The sequence below is a fragment of the Cydia splendana genome, chromosome 5, assembly GCF_910591565.1.
Source record: "Cydia splendana chromosome 5, ilCydSple1.2, whole genome shotgun sequence".
NCBI classification, from domain to species: Eukaryota; Metazoa; Arthropoda; class Insecta; order Lepidoptera; family Tortricidae; genus Cydia; species Cydia splendana.
Window position 1 is genome coordinate 7,730,867 of NC_085964.1, and position 25,061 is coordinate 7,755,927.

General features: G+C 38.6%; 3 protein-coding genes across 4 annotated transcripts in view; 2 read left to right on the top strand and 1 right to left on the bottom strand.

The window, feature by feature from the left end:
- Positions 1-11,514, top strand: part of LOC134790667 (mRNA (2'-O-methyladenosine-N(6)-)-methyltransferase) — a 30,559-nt gene extending 19,045 nt beyond the window's left edge. The window contains exons 5-7 of the mRNA XM_063761556.1: positions 6,362-6,572; positions 7,299-7,357; positions 8,430-11,514. Coding sequence (XP_063617626.1) covers positions 6,362-6,572; positions 7,299-7,357; positions 8,430-8,697 — 538 coding nt within the window. The 3' untranslated portion in view covers positions 8,698-11,514. The remainder of the gene's footprint in view (positions 1-6,361; positions 6,573-7,298; positions 7,358-8,429) is intronic.
- Positions 11,515-12,449: 935 nt separating this feature from the next.
- Positions 12,450-18,757, bottom strand: LOC134790702 (repressor of RNA polymerase III transcription MAF1 homolog). The gene is made up of 4 exons (XM_063761605.1): positions 18,044-18,757; positions 17,101-17,221; positions 16,024-16,301; positions 12,450-15,361 (listed from the first exon to the last, which is right to left on the bottom strand). Exons 1-4 carry the CDS (start codon positions 18,247-18,249, stop codon positions 15,298-15,300), a joined length of 669 nt encoding a protein of 222 aa, XP_063617675.1. The 5' UTR covers positions 18,250-18,757; the 3' UTR covers positions 12,450-15,297.
- A 462-nt stretch (positions 18,758-19,219) lies between these two features.
- Positions 19,220-25,061, top strand: part of LOC134790674 (uncharacterized) — a 37,358-nt gene continuing 31,516 nt past the window's right edge. Inside the window, exons 1-4 of one of the 2 annotated variants that reach the window (XM_063761569.1) lie at positions 19,220-19,433; positions 19,995-20,064; positions 20,432-20,582; positions 23,014-23,261. In XM_063761569.1, coding sequence (XP_063617639.1) covers positions 19,411-19,433; positions 19,995-20,064; positions 20,432-20,582; positions 23,014-23,261 — 492 coding nt within the window. In that variant the 5' untranslated portion in view covers positions 19,220-19,410. The remainder of the gene's footprint in view (positions 19,434-19,994; positions 20,065-20,431; positions 20,583-23,013; positions 23,262-25,061) is intronic. The other variant, XM_063761570.1, reaches the window with a different exon arrangement.

Consider the following 25,061-nt stretch of genomic DNA (forward strand, 5'->3'; position numbering starts at 1 on the left):
AGCCTCAAAATTGATACAAGCACTTGGGATATTATTATCATTTACATTGTTAGTCATAAATTGGATCCAGAAAGTCGGAAAAACTGGGAATGTAAAGTAAGCGAATCTGTATCTCTGCCTGAAGAGTTACCGACACTGGAACAATTTAAAGACTTTTTGCAAACACGATATAATTCTTTAGAATTTTTGGAACCAAAAACGGGATTTGCCCAGAAACCTAAATATGTAAACAACAATTACAAGGGAAATTTTAGTCAGGTCAAGGGCAATCAGGTGCAAAAAGTTAGTAATCTGCATATCTCCAACAATATATCTTGTAATTACTGTAAAGGGGAGCATAGGATAATACATTGCAAAGATTTCAATGCTTTAGATGTCAATGTTAAGCGTAATTTTGTTCAAACTAATGGGATGTGTTTCAACTGTTTGGGTAATAATCACTCTGCCAGATACTGCAAACTGACGACAAATTGTCAAATCTGTAACAGGCGACATCACTCGCTGTTACATCAAAAAGGGGACACTCAAGCCAATGAAGGGAAGGAGCCATCAGCTAGTCAAACTGTGGCACAAGTTCACACACAGCAACTCACAAATCCATCGTTAGAAGCTACACCGGGAACCAGTGTTTCAAATCACTTCGTGAACGAAGTCTCTCAGCAAGGGTTACTGGCTACCGCTGTTGTAAAAGCCAAAACATGGGAAAAAAAAGAAGATCATCTAATAAGGGCACTAATAGATCCGGGTTCAGAAGTCTCATTTATCACTTCAGCTACAGTGCAGTTACTCGGGTTAAAACAAACCCCAACTAAGGTTTCAGTGACGGGATTGAGAGGTCAGCTGATTACAGTGCTGAAGTCTACGGTTCAAGTTACAATTGCATCGCGCTCTGGCACTAACAGTGCCATTGAGGTCACAGCATATGTGGTAGACAGAGTTACCTCGAACCAACCCTCTGCAAAGGTATCATTTACATCCTGGCCCGAGTTGCAAAGTGTTGAGCTCGCACATCCGGAGTATCACACTCCAAATAAAATAGACATGTTGTTGGGAGCAAAGGTCTATGCTCGGATCATTCAACCAGGTTTATTCAAATCTCCTCAGGAGACGACGGTGGCACAAAAGACGTCTCTGGGATGGATTTTATGCGGTGAAATAGGTTTACAGGCGAACGTCTCCTGCAAACTGGTCAGCATGCATACACAAGTGGAACAGTTGCTGAGGTCTTTTTGGGAACTTGAATCAGAACCTAGCAACAAACAAAGGATTTTAACACCTGAAGAACAAAGATGTGAGGAGATATACGAGGCGACTACTACACGAGATGAGAACGGCCGATACGTTGTTAGATTACCGTTCAGGGATGAACAACCAGCCTGTGTAGATGGTGGGTCCAGAGAGATAGCTTTGAGAAGATTTCACTATCTGGAAAGGAAACTTCAAACCGATGAGCGCCTGCAAACAGAATACACCAAGGTGTTCCATGAATACAGGGATTTAAATCACATGGAACCATTGTCAGAACAAGAATCTACGGAACAAGGATTGTACTTACCTTAGCATGCTGTTGTGCGTGACGAACGAGAAACCACTAAGGTTCGTATAGTTTTTGATGCTTCTTGCAAGGGCACAAACGGGGTGTCCTTAAACAGTGACCTTATGGTGGGTTCTACATTACAGTCAGAATTGAGGCACATAATCATGCGTTGGCGAATGCATCCCGTTGTCTTCATTGCCGATATTGTCAAGATGTACCGGCAAGTATTAGTCGACGAAAGAGACACTAAGTACCAACGCATCCTGTGGACAGAGAACAATAATGAAGAAGTAAAGGAATACAAGTTAAATAGAGTTACTTTTGGGGTCTCATCAGCTCCATACCTAGCTGTCAAAACGTTGATTCAAGTAGCCTTGGACGAGGGTGCAGAATTCCCTCTTGCTGCTAGTCGGATACATCAGGATTTCTACATGGACGACCTGATGTCTGGTTGTCAATCCAAGCAGGAAGCAGTAGAGATCTACCACCAAATGAAGACGCTATTGAGCAAAGGAGGCTTTGAACTTCAAAAATGGTCAAGCAATAGCAAAGCTATGTTAGAAGAAATTCGAGAAAGCACAGCAGGAAAAGAAGAGTATAAGAAAATAGAGATGAAGCAAGAGGCGGTAAATAAGATATTAGGTCTTACCTGGGATCGAAATCGGGACGAATTTGCTTATACAGTTCAGCTACCTCCGCCAACAGCACCTGTAACTAAAAGAAAGGTTACATCAGACATAGCAAAACTATATGACCCTCTTGGATGGATAGCTCCAAGCATCGTTAAAGCAAAAATGTTCATTCAAAAGCTTTGGTTGGCAGGCATCGAGTGGGATCAAGAGCTACCGTCTCCATTGCTTGAAGAATGGCTGTGCTATAGAGAAGAATTGTCACAGCTCACCAAATTCAGACTTCCTCGCTGGTCAAATCACAGAACTGATGAACTGTTAGTTGAACTACATGGGTTCAGTGTTGCGTCGAACGATGCATATGCCGCTGTGGTGTATTTACTAGTGTCCGACCGAAGGTTCGGTTTCGGTTTCGGCCAGTTTCGGCCAAAAAATCATGTTTCGGCCATAGTTTCGGTTTCGGCCAAAAAACGGCCGAACCTTTCGGCCGGGCCGAAACTTACGAAATGGTACTTCGGACAAAGACTAAAAGTTGGGGAATAAGTAGGACAACAATATTAATACCTACATATATTGATTCATGTATAGGTACATAAATTAATTGGTTTATTATAAAACACAATTCCACTAATGAGGGCGCCACTGGACGCTCGACGCAGTCTTAAGAGGCTGTCAATACCTATAACGCGCACCCTGTCTAATTGTATCGGAGTGAATGAGATAGCACTGTCGCACGTAGCCGTTGGCCGAGTATCAGCTCGGCCCGAGTAGAACGATGTCTTTTTCGCTCTTATTCACTCATTTATTCAGTCATTTTCCTATCTACCTCTACTGGCAAATTTTAAGCGAGGCTAATAAAGGCTACGCTCAACTAGTGCCGCAAAGTTGATTTTCTCAATAGTTAATATTTTGCGAGGCTGAACAGCTGACTATTGATTAAAACGAAAAAGAAACCCTTAAAAGTGTCCCCAGTACAATTTTTCATACGAATGCTCGACCTTAGCCTCACTTTTTACCTCAATTTACCATTGGTTTGTGTTCCACATGTCCTCTACTTCAGCTTAGCCTTTGGCCTCGCTGCGCCATGCTCGGCCTGCGGTCTCGCTTTTAAATACAATAGACATTGGTTGGAGTCTGTGCTCAACTACTTATCCTGAAGCCTGAAGCACGGCTTTGACTTCTCATGAAAGTTCGCCTCACTGGGGCATTTCGGGCTTTTAGGCCCAGGTGAAGATCGGTACCCAGCCTTGCGATATTGTTAACAAAAAATTTCGCGCTCGCTTCGCTCGCGTATTTGGTTGACCCTGTATCTACATGTTAGCTTGACTGATGAATGAATAGAGTTAGACCAAGAAAATTCTGCAATGATTTTGATAGCATACGCAGTGCAAGTAGTGCAAATGTTATTTATACGTCACAATTTCATAGAAGTTTTGACGTTTAAAATAACACTTGCACTGCGTGTGTTATCAAAATCGTTGCAGAATTATATTGGTTTAACTCTAGTAATTTTCTTAAAAAACTGCTTAAGTAACATCAATTTCAAGGACATTGGGTGTTGATAGCCCCATAATATGTGTGTAAAAGCGGTTTTATGACATTTTTTCAACGATTTTAACAAGTCTACAAAGGTTTCGGTTTCGGTTTCGGCCGAAACTAGAGCCAAAGCCGAAGATTCGGTTTCGGTTTCGGCAAAAAAACATGTTTCGGTCGGACACTAGTATTTACGCGTTATTGATGCAGAAGGGTTGATCCACGTCAGTCTGGTGTCATGCAAAACAAAGGTTGCACCAATCAAGCAAATTTCAATTCCTCGACTGGAATTATGCGGGGCGGTATTACTAGCAAAAGTATTAGTTGAAGTTTCTGAGGTGCTAAACGTGGAAAAATCAAATATACATGCATGGACAGACTCGGAGGTGGTATTGGCGTGGTTAAGCAGTCACCCAAGCAGATGGAAAACTTTTATAGGGAACCGATGTTCCGAGATCTTGACAGCCACTAGTCGGAGCCAATGGTCGCACGTAAAGTCAGAGCAAAACCCGGCCGATTGTGCATCAAGAGGGATCACAGCATGTGAATTAAGTAACTTTGAACTCTGGCTAACCGGGCCAGCTTGGCTGAAACAAGAAGTGATTAACTACAAAACATCAAAGACAGTCAATACTCAGCTAGAAGAAAGGAAAATACATACTCATCTGGAGACTGTGGTGACTGAATCGGACGGTGAAGATCCTATGTGGTCGAAGTATTCTTCACTCACCAAGATATTGAGAGTTGTTGCGTACTGCCGAAGATTCCTGAAAAATAAAAGAAAAAATCATACCTACTTGCGGAAAGAAGAGTTAGACGAAGCTTTAGCAATCATGGTAAAAAGAGTCAGCAACAAGCATATGCAAAAGAAATAGAAGAAATCAAAAGGGGTAGACTGAAGAAGAAAAGTCAACTTACCTCGTTTACTCCACAGCTCGATGAGTCCGAAATAATCCGTGTTGGTGGGCGGCTTCAGAGTGCAGACATAGCCTACGATCAAAAACATCCTATGTTGTTACCGAAATCCGCTTGGTTGACTCAGCTTATCCTTCGGGATGCACATTTCAAGACTTTACATGGAGGAGCACCGCTGATGGTCAACTACATTAGAGCTAAGTTCTGTATACCAGGTCTCAAGAACTTAGCTAAAACACATGTCAGGAAATGTATTCCATGTGTTCGTAACGCAGCCAACATTCGGAACCAATTGATGGGCCAATTACCCTCGCCTAGGGTGAACATGGCAAGGCCATTTGTACGTAGTGGGGTAGATTACGCCGGACCCATCAACATACGTGTTTCCAAGGGTAGGGGAAACAAGTCATACAAAGGGTATATTTGCCTATTTGTATGTATGGCTACCAAAGCCGTTCATATAGAAGCAGTTAGTGAACTATCAACTGCCGGATTTCTCGCTGCCTTCAAAAGATTTGTCGCGAGGCGAGGTTACTGCAGCGACCTCTATAGTGATAACGGGTCTAATTTCGTGGGTGCAGCGAAGGAACTTCAATATCTGTTCAATGCAGAAAAGTCAAGTTTAGTTCCTGAGCTAGCTGACTGGATGGCCTCCAACGGGACAGTGGCATTTTATTCCTCCTTACGCCCCCAACTTTGGAGGACTTTGGGAGGCAGGGATAAAATCCTGTAAATTTCATCTCAAACGCGTGATTGGGAACGCCACACTCACCTTTGAAGAGACAAGCACGGTCCTATCGCAGATTGAGGCGTGCCTGAATTCAAGGCCACTGTGGCGCATGGATGACAATGGAGAATCTCTTCCATGAACACCAGGTCATTTCCTCGTGGGAGAACCTCTGATTGTAGCACCAGATCAGCGTTATGACCAAGTACCAATTTCGCCATTACGTAGATGGCAATTATGCCAACGTATGATGCAGGATTTCTGGCGGCGCTGGTCTCAAGAGTACTTAAACCAGTTCCTACAAAGACACAAGTGGACTCAGCAAACTCCAGAACCCAAGATAGGCGATGTGGTTCTAGTGAAAGAGCCTGATTTGCCACCGGCTGGATGGCTCCTCGGTCAAGTGGTTGAAACACATCCAGGTTTGGACAGGGTAACGCGAGTTGTTACTCTTAGATGTAAAAATAGTCTAATAAAAAGACCCACTTCGAGAATCTGTGTTTTGCCATTAGCCGATTAAATGTTATATTTAAGTTAGATTTATGTTGAATGTTATATTTCTGTTAAAGGTTAAGTAAACTGTAATAAGTTTATTCTGTTAATCTTTATTATGTTAAGAACTGTTGTTCTTGGTGGGCGGCATGTTCGCGTCCGTAGAGTAACTGTATACAAAAAGGTTTACCAAATCTCACGCTAGATGTCGCTGACCCGACCGCAAAACTAGCTAACGATATTCTTATTGAGTTCATATATAAGGTGTGAAAATTATTTTTAATATATTGGCTTTATTTGTGAATGTTAATGATTGTTTCATTCTTCTCAAGTAAAGAAGCGCCCTTTTTGAACGAGTTAGGAGTACATACACAGACAAAAATTCTAAAAACTGTTGGAACGTGTTCTGTTATCGATTCTAAGTATTCCCAGCCAACTTTTTTTCAAATATCTTCCACGTACAGTGACTTTCGACCCTCTTCATCTTTATTATATGTATAGATGTATACATGGTTACTTTATTTGTAGACCGTTCCTGGAGCTGCGGCCGGTGTCGGGGTCGATGGTGGCGCACCCGCCGTACTGCGAGGAGCTGCTGGAGGCGGCGCTGCGGCACATGGAGCGGCTGCTGCAGGACTCGGCCGAGCCGCTCTCCTTCCTCGTGGTGCTGCCCGAGTGGCCCGAGCGGCACACGCACGCGCTGCACAAGCTGCAGGCCAGCCACTTCAAGCGCAAGCAGGTACACACGCAGTATATGTATGATAGGACTGCGACCAAGCTAACTTTGCACTGACTTGGCAGTGACTATTAAAAACAACACGACATTGCGACGCGCGATCCTCGTTCTCGTAGTTGCTACCTCTGCTCTGCCTTGCTCTTAGTTTTATACGAGTATTAGCTATTCATTTTATTTTTAATTTGTTCTTTTGATATTAACATAATTTTTTGAAGATGTTCTTACTTACTAACAACATATGGATCAATTTATCTGAATTAACCTTTTGGACGCCCATGACCGATATATCCGCACCGCAGGTTCAACGCCAAAGACTGATTAATCGGTCACAGACCACAGAGCAACATAGACCTACATGCATATGCATAAAGTTCAATTTCAGTTTTGACACTTCGGTGACGTGGCGTCCGCGTGACAGTTTTTGTGTTTAACACGGCGTCGAAAAGGATAAATTATTTTTTTTCATATGTATTCGATAAGAGCGCCGTACTTGACGTTGCACTTGGCATGGTTCACACTACTTTATCTATAGAGTCAAGCTGTTAGGAATCACGTTCGACGTTCATAATTTCAACAGGAAATACTTCTCGTACAATTCGTACATATCAGGTAACTACAAGTCCAGGTCCAGGTTAGTGTTATTATTTTGCCGTGGCACTTACTGTTGCTGGGCTCATCTGAGAAGACTTATGTGCATTGTGCAATGATTATTTCATTATTTTGTGACAGGTGGTGATACCGGCTTTTGAACATGAATATCGACATGGCTTCCAGCATGTGGTTCCAAAGTGAGTAATTTGTATATTATGGCTTAAAATTTGTGATGTATAATTGAAAATTTACTGCTTTTTAAATGGGCTTTTTCTAGGCATTCGGTGGTTAGACTGGTTAGCTACCGAAGCTCACGCTCAATACCTTTTGTGTAACAGATTAAGGTTCAACCCGAAAAAATTACCTCGGCAAATTCCAACTATAGGGACCGTGCGCGTTGGACGGTCTACCTTGTGGCTTGAATCAGAAATATAAACATGTACATTTCCAAAGCAAGTGCTGCCATCTGCCGTTCTTGTACGTTTTCTTGTGCCATAGAGAAATATAATAAGAATAGAGTGCTCACTCCATATATCAGTGTTGGTACCAAAAAGACTATTATTTTCGCAGTCGACATCTAGCATTGAGTAGCGGAATTATCAGTACCGCTACTTGATACTAGAATTATCTAGTGTCGCGACTCACGAAAAATATATTGAACAACAATTTTATAAGATCCTATCGAATTAGATGCTAAAATCGTCTTAAATACTGTAATTTAACAATTTTAAATATTTTAAACAACAACAATTTACAACTAATATTAAAATCAGAAGGAGTTGAAAATAGAGTTCCGTATAATCCGACTTTTTGGTCGTTGCAATATTTATTGTCAAGTAGCAGTACTGATAATTTCGCTACTCGATGCTAGATTACGAAAATAATAGTTGTTTTGGTACTAAAACTGATGTATACGGAGTGAGTATTCAATGTATTTTTTTCTCTATGCTTGTGCATAGTAGATTCTGCCATTCTGTGGGCTACATTGGAACCATAAGTTTTACATTTACGCCTGGCGCTAAAAATTTGACGGTTGCCGTGTCGCCCTTTATAGTTCATGCACGCTCCTTATACCTGACATGGCGTGCGATTCAATGTTTATCAAGTCGATTAAAGTTCTAAACATGTATATATCGGACGTTTGAAATTCTGGGAGTATTCGTATTTTCAATTACAACGACGGTTAAATATTAAGCTTTTATGAGGATTATGAGGTCAGAAAATAGTACATATTATTATGGGATGTTTTAAACGGTGTCCCCCCGGCAGGAACGAGGTGTACTTCAGATGGGGCGGCGGCACGGTGGTGGTGTGGCTGCAGAACGCGGCGGGGTTCGCGCGCTGGGGGCCCACGGACGAGCGCGTGGAGGCGCTGCTCGACGCCTGGCGCCCGCGCGCCAAGCTGCGCTCCCCGCCGCCGCCCGCGCGCCCCGCGCAGCCCGACGCCGCGCCCCCCCCGCCCGCGCCCGCGCCCAACCCCACCCCCGCCGGCGCCCCGCCCGCGCCGCCCGACAAGCGCGCCAACGACAAGGTGTAGCCGCGCCCGATGTTCACCGGCGACCTGCTAACTTGCACGGACACATAATTCATTGATTGCTTCTGACGGGACCCTGCAATTTTGCGCTCGGATGGCCAGATTTAGAATCTGAAATGTGAGCGACGCCTGCGGCGATCCCGAATGGTGGAATGCTCCTCCGTAAAATTATACGATCCCGAATGTGCGCGGTTGGACGTTTGCGCGACGCGGCCGGTCCGAGGAGCTCGCGAAAAAAGGTATCGAGAGCGAAAAGCTAGCCGAAATACGATAGGAAATTGAAGGGCTCTATTATTGAATCGAATAAAATTTATCCTTGCGGTAACTCTAAAATCAATTTTGGCGTACATAAATCCACTTATAAAATTTCCTCAAACGACAACTTCTCCTAAAAACCTTATTGCACTTGGGTTATGTATACGTGCAAACTTCAATCACGATCGCGGAGTGAGGGGTTTTCCCCACTGAACATCCCGTTTTTTGTGGGTACAGTTTTAATAGTATTCGTGCCAATACATATAGTAACGTTCACACGACCATTCTGTTTGCGAGATACTGCACCTAATAATCCTGCAGAAAACCGTACCCACAAAAAACAGGAAGTTCAGTGAGAAAAGGTCCTAAACTTGCAACGAATACCGCTCCATCCCGTCCAAAATCTGTTCGAAAACGCTTTGCAATCTTCTGGTCTTTCCTTTATAAAATAAGATAAAATCTTGAACAAGTTAAATTTACCAAAATGCGGACAACCAAATCTGTTCTGTCGTCCTACTAGCCTTCTCTCTATACTATCTTCAGTAATATTATTCAACTTCTATTGATAAATTGACTACTGTATGTTTGTTAACTACATTGCACTACTGATTTACGGAAACATACGAACGTGTAATGCATTTTTAGTCAGTCTCTGTACAAAAAGTACTAAGGCTGCCTGAAACAGCTGAAAGCCCTGAAGTTGCATGACAAATACGCACGTTTCCGAGAAAATATGATAGGAAAGGATTATTCACTACGTCCTCTATCTTTTATCAATCAAGGGACTTCAGTAAAGAAAAGATAAAGATTTGTGCAATAGGTAAGATATATGTATACATACCATAGTATGAATTTTCTCAAATGATTTTTACGCCTAAGACCCTAATCTGTTAAACAAAAGCCATTGTTTCTTTTGTGCGAGCGGTCAGCTCCCGTTTTGAGCGCGTGGCAAAGCAACAATGTCGTTTAAAAAGCCGCTGTATCGTATCGATTTTAAGGTTCAAATCTATGTAATAATATGAGTGCTCGCCTACATTGAGGTGGTCAATCGTCCTACATTACAAAACATGTTAGATGTACATAAACTTGAACCTCCACGATACAGTTGATTTTTAAAGGACATTGTTGCTTTGCCACGTGGCTAATACGGGAGCTAACCGCTCGTACAACAGAAACAATGGCTTATGTTTAACAGGTTAGGGTGTTAGGCGTAAAAATAATTTGAGTAAATTCATACTACACCTAATTTCGGCTAGTTTTTTTGCGCCATACAAACTGTCAATCGTCGTCGTTTCCCAGACATTTGAAGGGGTCGGGGAAGAGCTAAGACACAATAATATACGAGTCAAAAATATACCTATATATACTGATATAAGGAGACTGCTCCTTTTTCACACTGCCGCGCTAAACATATCTGTCCAACTTTATTAGAAAAAGAAAATCAGTTGTATGCCTTGATCTCATATGAAACACGATGAATAATTTAATATTAATGACTTTAATGAGTTTTCTATTATAGTTCCACCTCATTCACGCGGCATCGTTATTAGCGCCATTTAATAAAGTAAATTGAGATCAAAGAAGTTATTCTAGCCCGTTAAGCCAATTATCTCAAAAACAAATGAATTTTGATATTTTTTTTTGTTTTGTTTATGTGTATATGTTTGCATTAAATTTTGATTTGAGATACCGCTATGAGGGCAGTAGAGTTAGACCAAGAAAAGTCTGCAACGATATTGATAGCACACGCAGTGAAAATTCTATGAAATTACGATGGGGGATAAAGGGGCTCTTTAGGGGAGGGCTATGTCCAGCAGTGGACTAATATTGCCTGATGATGATTATGATGAAATGTGTCGCTTAACTTAATATCTACCCTATTACCTTTTCATAATACCAAAATTGCAATCAGCCTGATGGAATTACCCGTGTTTGAAGTTAAGCGACTCAAATAACACTTGCACTGCGTATGCTATCAAAATCGTTGGAATCTTGGTCTAACTCTATTGATTTTAAGAGACGTAATGTCAAAGAAAACTTGTGGATGGCGCTGTACGGTCCAGTAGCATTTTGCAGTTAATTCTAATTGTTCGAAATTTAACAATTCAGTTGCCACATAATATGCCGCTGTACAGCACCATTTACTTCAGCTGTGTTCCACTAAAGGTTTGATTAAAAGTAATTATTTTGAACAACTTTCTCTGACCTCTTCATCTGCGTAGTATATTTGTATAGGTTGTCAAAATTGTGTTCTCTCGGATTAGGAAAGATGCTATTATAGGTTTCTAAGTGTATGCGGGTGATAGGTGGCGACGAAATGCCAATTTCGCTTATTATCTTTGATATTGTACACAAAATAAATAATTGACAAAATCTGATTGCGTCACTTTGTAGAGATTACCTACAAAATCGAGTGTATGTGTTTTGTACATAATGATAAATTTGTATCATGTATATACATATTATTTAGTTGTAAAGATAATTTCGATTATCATTTTTTTTTAGTTATTTTAAGAGCCACATCTCTGTTGTATAGTTCGATAAATATATTGTTTTGATTGTTCATCATTATATTTTTGAAAAAAAAGTCCTTTAATTTTTAAAGCCCCCTAAAACTTCTTTAAAAATTTATGAAACTTAAGTAAAAAAGTGAAGTCATTGCCCAGTAGTGGGTAAAAAAGTTTGTCTGGTTAGCTAGACCCACTGGTCCACCAGTTAATGTAGTTCGTGGCGTGGCGGGTGCTTAAAGAGTAGCAACTCTACGTAATTTAGCCCTCTTCGGAGGAGCCTTATTGTAGAATGGTTGGTATACTTGGTATAACCGCCGTAGGCGCCATTCATTTATTACGTAAGACCATTTTTGCCAGTTTTTAACCACCTCCCACCCCTATGTAAGAAAAAATAAGAATAGGCCGATCCCCTCCCCCCTTTATTACGTAAGAATCTAAAGGAAAAAATGAATACACGTTTGCTTTGTTTTAGTGTTTATTTTTCAAAAAAAAAAAACATTTTGGAAAATTTATTTGTACCTACTAAGGTACTGGAGCCTGGCTAAGATAACTCTGCACCATGTTTGATTGCGTATAGTTATAGTGTGGATTTGTGGAAGTATTATTTTAAATATCGTCATAATTTCATAGAAATAAAAAAAAAAAAAACGCATCCTTGTCCACTGGTATTCCACCTATCCAATTTATTTGTCCAACGTGTATTGCGTCTCACATTTTGCTTTAATAAGAGAGTGAGACGCACTGACATTGGACAGGTGCAAGACCACCCTTACGTAAGAACTATGAAAACCCTCTCCCACGTACCCCCTTGTAAGAAAAAATATGACATGTTCGACCTGTCCCGCTTAAGTCGTCTTACGTAATAAATGAATGGCGCCTAATGTTTGGACTTGGGAGGAGTAGGTGGAGGGTAATTTTAATACTTTAGTTTTGAATGAAATAAATGATGGGTTAATTCGCAATAGTTGGGAATAAATTATAAACAACGTTGGAAAAAAAATGTATAATTCAGTGTAATTATGTCGCTAACAATATTGAAAGTGACGCCCTAAAATATAGGCGGATTTCTAAGTGACTTAAAAATATGGTTTCCGCTTTCGACATTACGCTAATACTTCAAATCATAAGCCAAGTCTCGCTCGCATACAAAAACAAAACACTTCACAGAAATAAGTATGAACATGTTCTTGAGTCATTTTAAGGCAAAAACAATGGCTTTTAAGAATAAGAAAAAAAAAACATATTTGTCATTATACACCGTGTTTTTATTGAATTCCGTTAACTTCGGGGTATAGTTAAGTACGTTAATAAGAACTAAATGGCATAGTTAATTTTCAAAAAAAATTTTTTTTTTTGTTTTCTTATTTTGTTTTTTTTTTTTTTGTTTAAAAAGTAATTAAATGTAGCATATAGCGTTGTTGTAATACGGGCATTACATTTAACTCAACCAAACAATTGAAATCTGTGACATATCAATGTCATTTCGTACATCAATCGACCGAGATTGTACTTAAGTTTAGTAGCAAATGTATGAACTCATTCTAAACACTAATCAATATGTAAGCCGGCCCTAAGGCAAGTGTACACGCTTGTAGAGGCCTTATAGGAAAAAAATAAATTATGGATTATCTCCGAAATGGACTTAATTAGAACATCGGTGTCTTTGAGAAAGTTACTTGATTTAAGCTCAGGAATGCACCCTTGAAATTAACGGAAATAAAAAAAAAACACGGTGTATATGTTTGTTATTATATGTTTTTTTTATGGCGTGAAATTTAGGTTTTTAAAGTACAAATAAAATAAGGACACATTTATTGTACAAGATGTAGAAGTTAGATCAATTCTAATTAAAGCACCACGCACATCCCAAAGCCAAAATAAGTTTTTAACACCGAAATGTAGTCAAGTATAAAATCTCACAAAAAAACCACCATTTTTGGTTGTCGCTAATTATTTTGAGATTTTTAACTTGATTATACTGTAAGGACACGACAGTAAGTACCTACTACTTCCAAGTAGTAGTTATATCTATTTGTTCCGAAATTTGACATTAAATATTATTTTGGTACGAAACGTTGAGATCTTAACTCAGCTTTTTTATTTATATTTTACATGTCACACCTAAATCTACGGTCTACACCCTATACCAGAATATCTGTAACTATACCTAAATAAATTTGATTACTCCTAAAATTCATTAATTTTCTGTAAATCTGAATTAAGAGTGACTAAAGGGAAAACCAAAATAGGTGTAAGCAATGTAATTGCAAAAGAAGAATAAGAAATGCCACTCTATTAAATGCGGCAACCAACACCAATGCTTGCAACGGCCGGGGAGTAGGAATTGCTTGAAGAGTACGAAAACTAAGGTAACGGTGGTGCAAGATCCTGGAAGAAAATTACCTAATTATACCTAGTCAAGCAATCCCTGCTCCTGTCGAGGTATGTTGTGCTTTTCTCGAAAAATACACGGAAAATAACAATGAAAATTATAACTCCTGTCCAATTAAATCTTTATAAAATCCATTGCAGACATCAACACTCATTCATTTCAAAATGACTGATTAGGGAGTTGAAAAACTACGGTAAGTAGTTCCGTGCATGCTTGAGAAAAGATAATACAAATATACATATTCAAAATATTTCGATTTCGATAACACATTTAGTTGAAATGTATATGCGCCACTCGCTGACCGAATAAGCCTGCAAGTATGCAGTTATATGTTAGTGAGACAAAAATAAATGTGCTGCCTCTAAATCTAACGTAAGTACGTACTTATCCAAGCCACGGGAGCCCACAACCTATGTGTTTACAAAACTCGACTATGAGTTTTTCCTTGCATTTCTTCACCAAAGCGAGCGATAGAAACATAATCGATGTATATTAATATTCGCGATGGTCCCCTGGGGTCACTAAATACCGTCTTAGGGCTCACGAGGCTTATAGCGTTTGGCGCGGACAGAAAGGGGTTACAAAGAAAAAGAACAGTGACGCGCTATCACACCGCTATGCATGTCATAGCGATGTCCCGCTCGCACCGCGGTAACCGCATTCGCGTGAAGACCGGCAAACTGAAATATTTGGAGATTTATATATGCTAAAAATAATGATAAAGTATAATTAAAATAAAAACATAAAGCTATAGGGCCAATTAGATCCACACTTGAACGGGCCCGAGCAAGAGTAGTTTTCCGTTTCACGAAATACCAGAAAATCTTTAAAAATATTGGTGACACGGAAAAATACTCATGCTTCGGGCCCCATAGCAAGTGTGTATCTAATTGACCCTTATATTAAATCTTACATCACATTTATAAAAACATTACAATTTTGACAGTATGATAAAAGATTCCGGAAAATAAAGCTACTGCTACAACCTTTTCTACAAAATACCATCACTATATTATTCCACCTTCAAAGTACAGTCAGCAGCAGAAGTTGCTAACCGGGCGAGGTGGTCAAAATTACATTGACACACTCTTATTCTCTTAATAATAAAGTCGCGTCAAAATCATTTTGAACACCTGGCCCGCTTAGCAACTTCTGCTGCTGACTGTACACCGAAATTACTTCTATATTTCGTTGAATCCTCAAAGTCAACCTCAAAATGTTGAACGAACTTATGAGTTAAGTCAACATGTATTGTTACAATTAACTTATGAGTAAAATAAGCAATTAATTTTTAAGTGTAGACCAATCCATTGCAAAAATAATTGCCCATGTGATGATAAAATTAAGTGTAACGTTAATAATATTGTTAATCTTTAAAGTAGGAGTTATACATTTAAGAGGTGCACATCTTACTTATTGACATTGAACAACTTTGAAAATCATTATTTAATTATACTCCTCATCTTCGTCCATAGCAAAATCAACGCCAGAGTCGACCGCGCAAACTGGGCTGTGAAAGAAAATTGTATATATAAATAATGCTGATGACTACATTACTTCAAGCGGAGGCATGTTATGTCTTCTAACTGGCAAAGTGACCAATGGCGAGGCATCTATCTAGGTATAGAACTCAACTTCTACTTGGTTTGCTTATGGCTCCTCTACCCGAATGGCCAACGCCGGCCAATCCAAGGGACGCAGCCATGCGGTAGACTGAGATAGCAATATCACTTGCTCCCTCTAATGCATAAGTGCGTCCCTTGGATTGGCCGGCGTTGGCCATTCGTGTAGAGGAGCCATTAAGTTGAGACATTTTAGCATTTTATCCTATAGGTCTTAAAATAAATGCCATATATTCTTTCAGGTCGCTTCAATAGAGACGGTTTTTTTTAAATAAAAGGTTTGTATTCATAATGGTTATCTACTTTTGGTGACCAATTTCCCGAGTAACCTTGTGAAAGTGTGTAGTGTAGACATTTTATAACGAAATTACGATATTTGCAGTAGGCCCTCTGATACCCATACGTACTTAGCATGTTGTGTGGTCGATAAATGGAACAATGCCGGAACAAGGTTGAATGAAATTTTCCCTAATATACCATGAATTTTCCCCTCTAGGTTAAAAATACTAAGCAAGTGATAGTAATTAATGTTATCATACAATTCACAAACCTCATAGCTCTGCAAGTGAAAAAAACAATCCGTTTGAGCTTCTTGTTATAGAAGAAGTAGTTGAAGACCCAGAGGCAGCCGGGCTCGCCGAAGGGGTCGCTGGCCAGGTCGGGGCTGTAGCTGTAGATGCGGCATTCGGGCAGTGCCACTTCCTCGTCGACGGCGGCCCACAGCGCCGCGCGCAGCCCGCGCCAGCGCGCGCCGCCCACCGGCGACAGCGCGCCGTCCACCGCGCCCTGCACCCAGCTCAGCGACGGCTCCGCACTGAACTCACTGCTCTGTTCATAATAAACATTCTCTTATTGACAACTCCAAGAATACATTTAGGTATCTAAAAATCTACAATCTTGCAGGTTATAGGCATACAAAATATTGATAGAGACTTTAGGAGAAAATTGTATTTGGGACAGAAAGTGTGTTACTTAAAAAAAGAGCTTGTATTTATTAAAACAATGTCAGTTGAAAAAACCCTTATCTTTTAAACAAAAGGTATTGTTTATTTTATGCAGTGATTATATACTGACTTCATCATAAGCCCCTTTAAAAATAAATTTTATCATCTTATTTATAGGGTTCAAATTCATGTAACAGCACAGAATAAATAATAGTAAAAACACTCTAACAAAACGCGTCTGTTACGATTAGGACAGTATGACTGCTAGGTAGCGCAAGCGCCACGCGCGGCTTATGGCTAGCCACCAAAATTGGTGTGGGACGGATGTAAAGTGTCATTCTATGGAACTTGCTAACTATGTAAACAAAAGTCACTAGTAAATTCATCATTCTTTGACAATTTCAATATGGCGGTTTGTTTACATAGTTAGCAAGTTCCATAGAATGACACTTTACTTGTAGCTACTTGTTGCGACGCGACGCAATCGCGGAGTGAGCCACGCCGTAACAGCTGATTGGGAGATAAACATAACACAATTTGCTATCTCCAATTTTTTTTGGAATTAGAAGGATTTGAGGAGGATGGTTTGGGAATGCTGCCGGGACATGTTATTGACAGCCCACCAGCTTCAGGCTGTGCGTCCCTACACTACATCTAGATATAACTATGAAATTGCTAGTTACCTTTGCCATTGAAAAATCATAATCTGGAAAGGCAGAATTCAGTGTTGCAATTAAATAGAAGAGTGTCTTCCGTGAGATGGTGTCGCACAGCACACCATCCTCATCCCCAGACAAGCTCCGACTGCAACATTACAGAACAATACTCAATTTAATTATCTCACATTTATAATCTGTGTAGCAGTGTAGCACACCAAATTTATACCTACAAATAAATCTAGTGTTATTGTACTTTTTTTTTAATTATGTGTATTTTGGATTATTATTCAAAAAAATCAAAGTATAAGAGATAAGTAGATTACATTTTGCTCTATTTTAAATAATTTAGAAATCTTAAAAAATAAAAAGTACACGTTTTTAATATTCTTATTAATATTTTGTGTTATTTTATTAGTAATTTGTATTTTATTTGTGATATTTAATTAATAATTTATTGTAACAGTTAAACAGCAGGTTCTTAGCATGGTGCACTCTGCATCTGTGGTAAATTATAAATTAGAAACTATTAGAAATTACATTACATATGACTATTTAAAAGCCTATGTTAGAAAAATTCCATGTTTTCTACTTCTGTGACTATTCTCGAATATAATAAACAACAAACAATCAAAATAGTTTTACTCATAACAGGTTCAAGAAACTTCACTTTGAATACAAACAGATAGCAGTCAGATAAGGCTCATTAACACAACACAACCAATAATAAAAATTAAGTTTTTACACTGTTTAATTTTAGTACTGAGTGTGCAAGATAATTATAAAATTGTTTTTTTAATGGTTATATTAATTACATTTAATACTCTCAAGAGCAATGAAAACAGGTCGCTCTATACTGACAATTTAATAAAACACAACCTATTTTTATTACTTTTGAGTGTATTGCAATACCAATTCATGTCAACCCTGAAACATTTCCTTTATAAACAAAATAATCCGGAAGAGATACCTATACATGACCCCTTCAGGTGGAGACAGGGCTTGTAGGTCACGGGAGGTCTCTCCATCAGCAGTGAATCGCTTGTAGAAAGCTTTCTCAGTCCCAGCCATCTTGCAACTGTAGCTCTCTACGCGGCTCTGAACAGCGCTATCACCGTTCAGGATCGACAGGGCGCTGCTCAACGCCTCCAGACGACCACTCTCCAAGAGTTTCATTTTTTCAGTTTCTCTATTAACTACGCAACAAGACTTTACCCACACAAACTTCTTGCTATTGAAACTGTAAAATTATTCGTGCAGCTGGGTGCACTACTTCTGTACATAGCCGAAGGGTGTATGAATATTCCTTTTCTTTTGGAATGAAGAAGCTTCACACTCGGAATCAGATTCGTCTTCTGTTCTTCTTTAGAGCTGATGGAATGCGGGTACATCACAAATAAGAAAAGAAAGTTTAGTTTACAAATCGCTATATAACGAAGCAAAAGTATTTTTAGCTTGTTATGAGTTGGGCCAAGCAAGATCGCGTCCACTTCACTTCACTTGTCCTACAAAAACTGAACACACTATTTTGTGCTAGAGATCAAAATCCATAGAAGACATCGTCGTAAAATATCACTGGTAATGTTATTTACACGAAACAATTAACACTTATCAATTTTTACACAAATTTACAAACAAAGAAGGAAAATATAAATTGTTGATTTCGCAGCCATCAAACGAGTATAGACAACATTGACAACAATAGACAAAAGACCACACAACACTAATAGCCATATCACACTACCGTACCCACCAGGGCTGTGGTGCGGTGCGGTAGTGTGTTAGGGGTATGACTAAAATAGAAATAAAAAACTGTCTATGGTTACTGTTTGAGAACAAGATTTAACCGTTTTTACTAAATCGTTGGAAATAAGTTATGAAAATACGGCTGAGAGATGTCAAATGTGCAGTCCGATTAGTCCGAATCCAAGAGGGGCTACCGCGAAAACCGAAATTCGCAAATTGCGGGGATCTTACTCTTTTACTCCAATGAAGGCGTAATTAGAGTGACAGAGAAAAATGCCCGCAATTGACGATTTTCGGTATTGGCGGTAGCCCTACAGCATTGGCGGCATTCGATTTTGACATTCGCCACTTGCATATTTTTGTTTCTGTGATGGTTTACAAATTTACATGTATTTGTATTTTGTGCATAGCTGGAGAAGTCCCTCGCTTATTAAAATAAATAATTAATGATCAAGTTTAAAATTAGTAACTGAAGATAAACGATAGATTCGCTACCATCCACTCTAAGATTTAAGGTTTTGTAATTTACTTATTTCCGTGGTCTTAGAAGTTGCGCCTGCGTATCTAGTACGGTTCGGGGAAAACCCTAAAATGTCTGAACCACCACCGACCGGGTAAGTCGACCTTTTAAGAAATAACGCCCTGTTTAATAATAAAGTAGTTCTATATAATCAAGCTTTTTTATCCTGAATTCTAGATGTATTTCTTACTTAATTTAAAATATAACTTAGCCTAAAATAGGGCTGCCATCAGTTACAATTCCTATGCTTAGTTCAAAAAACTGATAGTCCGTGGCCCAGGCGCAAATATGGTTGATTTTTGCATCCTATGTCAGCTGCCGCTTCGTTGACGGGTTGAAAAAAATATAGTCATCGCATCCCAAAAGAAACTATGATAGCTGATAGTTCTAGATGAATAAAAACATATAATATATTTATTTTATAGTGAGTGTAACAGGATGAGTTTGGAATTAATAGTCTTTTTACATAAAGAATTTTCTATATTTGGTGGTTATCAGTACCACATAGTGAAAAGCCCTTACTGTTTTTATTGTTTGCATCTTTTTAAAAATTGTATAAATATAATTATGTGTGGTTAAATAATTTATCTTGCAAATACCTATGTTTAAGTTTATTGTTTTAATTTTTGCTATTTTATTTCATGTGTTACACAAGTACTGAACCTGCTGCTAAAAGAGCCCGCATTGATGATGATGACAATAGTGAAGTGGACCACAATGATGATGTAAGACTTTATTGGCATTATACCTACTGATATTCATTCTTATTTCTCCGTCTTGGGAAAAAATATAATAGACTATTTTATGACAAATTGAATTTTGAATTTTCTTACCTTACCTTATATTTGAATCAGAAACGGAAGGTGTGAATATTAACCTATTTTTTCCCAACATTTGCTACATAAGAACTACCTATACAATGACAAAACAAATTTTAATTTTATGATGAATTAACTCTTGACATTTTTCCCCCAGACTCTTCAAATACACTCAAGAGTCATTGTGTTGGAGTCACCTTGTATAGAATTTCCAAATGAGGTGACCCATTTTTATTTACAACTGTATTGATTTAATTTTAGCTTATATTTACAGATTGAAATGTGTACAGATGAGGCGACCATTTTGGAATTTCTGAACAGAGATGTCCTGAGCATTATATTGGACAAATTGAGTACTGAGGACATTTTGGGCACAATAACAGTTAGCAGGAAGTGGCGTAATGCAATTTTGGAATATTTGGAAGGTTTTGTTCACCATTTATATTCATAATTTAATTTTCAGTCTCTGGTTTTCCTTGATTCCCAACTAAAACAAGAAACATGCAAAATTTTACATCTTCTATATACCTAAGTCTAAAATCTAAGGAAAATAGAGAAGAACTAAAACAAATATTCAAACAAACAAACAAAGCAATAAGACACGACTATGAGAACCATAGAAGAACAGTTATTGAAAAAAACATGACAACATTTAGGAGTTCCAAGCGTGCCTATAAAGAACTCGCAACTCATAAAAACTGGATTGGACAACTCACAGACAAACAAGGTGAAACCAAAACAAGAGATGACATCATCAAGCGAGCTACTACCTTCTATCAAGAACTATACAAAAAACCATCAATAGAAACAGAAATTGAAGACAAAAAACTATAGTAGAAGTAGGAACAGTAGTCGAGGCAATAAGTGAGAGGGAAACAGTGAGACACATAAAGAAACTCAAGCCCGAAAAAAGCCCAAGTCCTGATAACCTAACAAATGTGTGTCTGAAAATTGGAGCACCAATATTGGCTACACACTTAACTTCACTTTTTAATATGGCACTAGAATCAGAACAAATTCCAACCCAATGGTGTCAGTCACACATTATACTGTTGTACAAAAAAGGCAACCCACTGGACATTGGAAACTATAGACCCATTAGCCTGCTTTCAACAACATACAAACTTTTTGCATCAATACTATTAAGCAGACTAACACCGAATATTGAAAAAAACCAAGCAATCGAACAAGCAGGGTTCAGACCGGGCTACTCTACAAACGATCACATACAGGCTACAGAACAAATAATAGAAAAATATAAAGAATTCAACAAACCGCTGTATGTGGCGTTTGTAGACTATACCAAAGCATTCGACAGTATAATACACTCGTCAATCTGGAGAGCATTAAGGAAAAATAATATAAACGAAAAGTACATAACAGTTATAAAGAATATATATTCAAAAGTGTGAGCAGAGTCAAACTTGAACGAGAGGGAGATGAAATTATAATAGGACGCGGTTTGAGGCAAGGTGACCCTCTTTCACCCAAATTATTTATAGCTGTTTTAGAAGATATTTTCCAGAATATAGACTGGAAAAATGAGGGGCTGTGGGTGAAAAATAGAAGACTCACGCACTTGAGATTTGCAGACGATATAGTCCTTTTTAATGAAACAGCTTTGGGAATAAAAAATATGCTGCAAACCCTAAACACAGAAAGTCAGAAAATAGGACTACAGATGAATGCCACAAAAACAAAAGTGATGACTAATGGCTACCAGCAACCAATAAAAATAGAAGAAAGAAAAATAGATTACGTTCAAGAATACATATATTTGGGAAAACTCATATCCTTTAACAAAAATAGTAACGAAAACGAAATAGACAGAAGAATTAACGTAGCGTGGACTAAATATTGGGCTCAAAAAGAAATTCTAAAAGGCAACTACAGTTTGAAACTTAAGAAAATAATAATGGACTCCTGCATCCTACCTAGCCTCACTTATTCGAGCCAAACATGGGTGTACACCAAGAGGGTAAAGAGCAAAATTCTCGCTTGCCAACACGCAATGGAAAGGAGCATCTTGAAGTTAAGGAGAATCCAGAAAACAAGAAATGAAGAAATAAGGAAGAAAACTAAGCTAACAGATGCTCTTCAACATGCACTATCCCAGAAATGGAAATGGGCAGGACATTTGGCGAGATACCGAGACAAGAGATGGACTCTCCATGCAACCAGATGGCCAGGCCCCACGGGAAAGATAAAGGCAGGAAAACCACGAAAAAGATGGGCTGACGACATTGTGGAGGCAGCGGGAAGGGACTGGATGGATACCGCTCAAAATAGATTAACATGGCAAAAGCTTGGAGGAGGCCTTTACCCAAACAGGGACCACAAAAAATTAAAAGAAATATATTTAATTTGAAATGAAAAATGTAAATTGTGGAAAAAAAGGCTATATAATATAATAATATACCTAAGTAAAAATATGCCAGTGCTGTCAGTGGTGTTATAAAATATCATAATATAAGAAGATAATACCCAGTTATTACAAGTGCTAAAAAAGCTTTTGTAACAATGGGAGTATGTACCACCTTCATCTTTACATCCTGAAGATGCCTTGTTAGAGCAAAGCAAAAACATTAAATGTGGAACTGAGTGTCAATTTTCTATAAAATGTAATCCTAAATAGACTATAGACCGACCGCTTAAATGAGCCCTCACAAAGTGTAGTGTGCAGCAGGCGTATGGCGCCCGCACCTTCCCCACCACCCTCAGTCGTCCTACCCCGTCGCCCCCGTACCGCGCAGGCCAGCACTCATTTAAGCGGTCGGTCTATAGAGCAGCACTGGCAGACCTCTACCAAACCTTCATTTGTTTTGAATAATGTGTGTAAATGTTTATCTATTTCAGGTTCACATTATTGCTTCGAACACTACTATTTGCGTAGGTTACATTTTGTGCCCCGTCTCCTCGGCTTAGTAAGCACCAATGACGAGCGTGGTAGTCGCTCCACGCCATTTGACCATGGAGATTTGCGAAATTTCCAAACTAAAATCACGGAGTTGGGCCCAGGCATCGTCAGGATTATATTGGATTGCCTTAACGAGAACAGCTTGAAAACTATCACCCAGAACTGTCCTAATTTAAAAGAACTGATGGTATGTACCTAATTGTATAATGTAGGTATGACAAGGTCACCAAATGCTCTACCTCTAAATTTGATACTAAAAGTTCTTCATGGAAAGCAAAATTGAATTTAGGGACCAAAATTAATAGTGTCTATCTAGGTTTCGATTTTGGTACGCTTCGGCCGAAACAGATTGCCTACCGCGAACACCGAAGTTCGTAAGTTGCGGGCATCTTTCTCTTTTACCCCAATGTAGACGTAATTAGAATGACTCAGAACGCCCGCAATTTGCGAACTTCTAAACGAATATTCGGTATTGGTTGGACACTAAAACTAAACGACTGTCTTAACTGACCACTGGTGGACCTTATGTCTTTGCAATAAGGTATACGAATTGTTAGTTTAGACGAAAGTGGACGATCGCTTCTCCATACAAACATAGTCCCCGTTTTCCTCCCTGGATATTGTCATTATGGAAATTATTCTTATAGAATTTGATGTAGAAATATACTAAACATAGCTTTGTTTGACTTTTTTTAATATTATAAGAGTTATGTAAAAAAAAATGTATGCAAAATTTTCAAATCTCTTATAATAATTAAAAAATCAAATTATAATAATTATATCACGGGTTAATAATTTAATATACATCAATTTGTGTAAAAATAATTAGAGAGTGAATGAGGACTATGTTTGTATGGAGAAGCAGTTGTCCCCTTTCCTCTTAACAAAGTCGATTATGGTACTTATTTAAAAAAAAGAAAAGAAAATTGTTTTTTATTGAACAAAAAGCGCTATTCCAAATATTCGGCTTTAAATAAGTAGGTACCTACTTATCTAAGTTTTCAAACATGGCAGAACATGTTATGTATATATTGGTATTAATAAAATAATAATCAATTATATGAAATTAAACAACTGTACCGATATTCGAAACCTAAGAATAATATTGAGAGTGGCAACACCGTTTGTAGGTCGCATTGTCCTTTTCTAGCATATACGTCTCTCTCTCTCACACACTCCCACCACAGCAGTTTTGCTTTTGACAGTTACACAAGGCAAATTTTAAAGTCATTCGCTTGCTGTTTTTCCATCTGGAAGGTCGTGAAGCTAAACTGCTGGTGAGTTTTTGAATTTGTGCCCCAGTTTAGCTGACTATATTGAAAAACAGTTTCTAACGGCTTTTGCCGTTTCGAAATAAATATTTAAATTTAGTTGTCCGTTAAACTATCTAGCAAATAAAAACGATCCGGAATAGTGATGTGCAAGTGTTTTCAAAGGCTGCCTGCGCGCACTGTGGCTATGCCAATGAAAATACTAAAACACATGTTAGAAAACACATCAAGCTGGTAAAGCGTGCACATGTCACCATTATAATTTAATTTTATACCTACATTAAGTCTCTTCCGAGTCTTGTTAGTTTAAATCTTTGTGTGTATAATACCGGTTGAAATTATAATACTTAAATGGTGATGTGTGGAGGCATACCCTTCAGTTTTCAAGTGATTTGTGTTTTCGAATACGAAAGGATCGGATAGTTAATACGTGTTACGTAGAACCTACGTATGAAGGTAGAAGCTTATAGACGTGTAGGTTTTATCTGTCAAAGTATCTATCAGCAATTTGTCTTTTTATCCCGTTCCGGATTAATATAATATTTATTGCAAAATTCATTTTTTGGTAATAAAATGCTGATAAATAACGTGTACCCGCTTAGGAGTCGACGAAGCCCCGCTTCGCGGGGCTTCTATTTCCGCTCTGTCTGAGGGACACAAAGTAACGAACAAACCTACATCGCAAACAACATAAACTTAAATCTGACTAGACAGAG

Coding starts and splice junctions, on each gene's coding strand:
- LOC134790702 (XM_063761605.1), bottom strand. CDS start 18,249: ATGAAACTCTTGGAGAGTGGTCGTCTGGAGGCGTTGAGCAGCGCCCTG. Junction 17,222..18,043: donor CCTGAAGGGGTCATGTATAG/GTATCTCTTCCG, acceptor GTAATGTTGCAG/TCGGAGCTTGTCTGGGGATG. Junction 15,362..16,023: donor TTCACTTGCAGAGCTATGAG/GTTTGTGAATTG, acceptor TTTCTTTCACAG/CCCAGTTTGCGCGGTCGACT.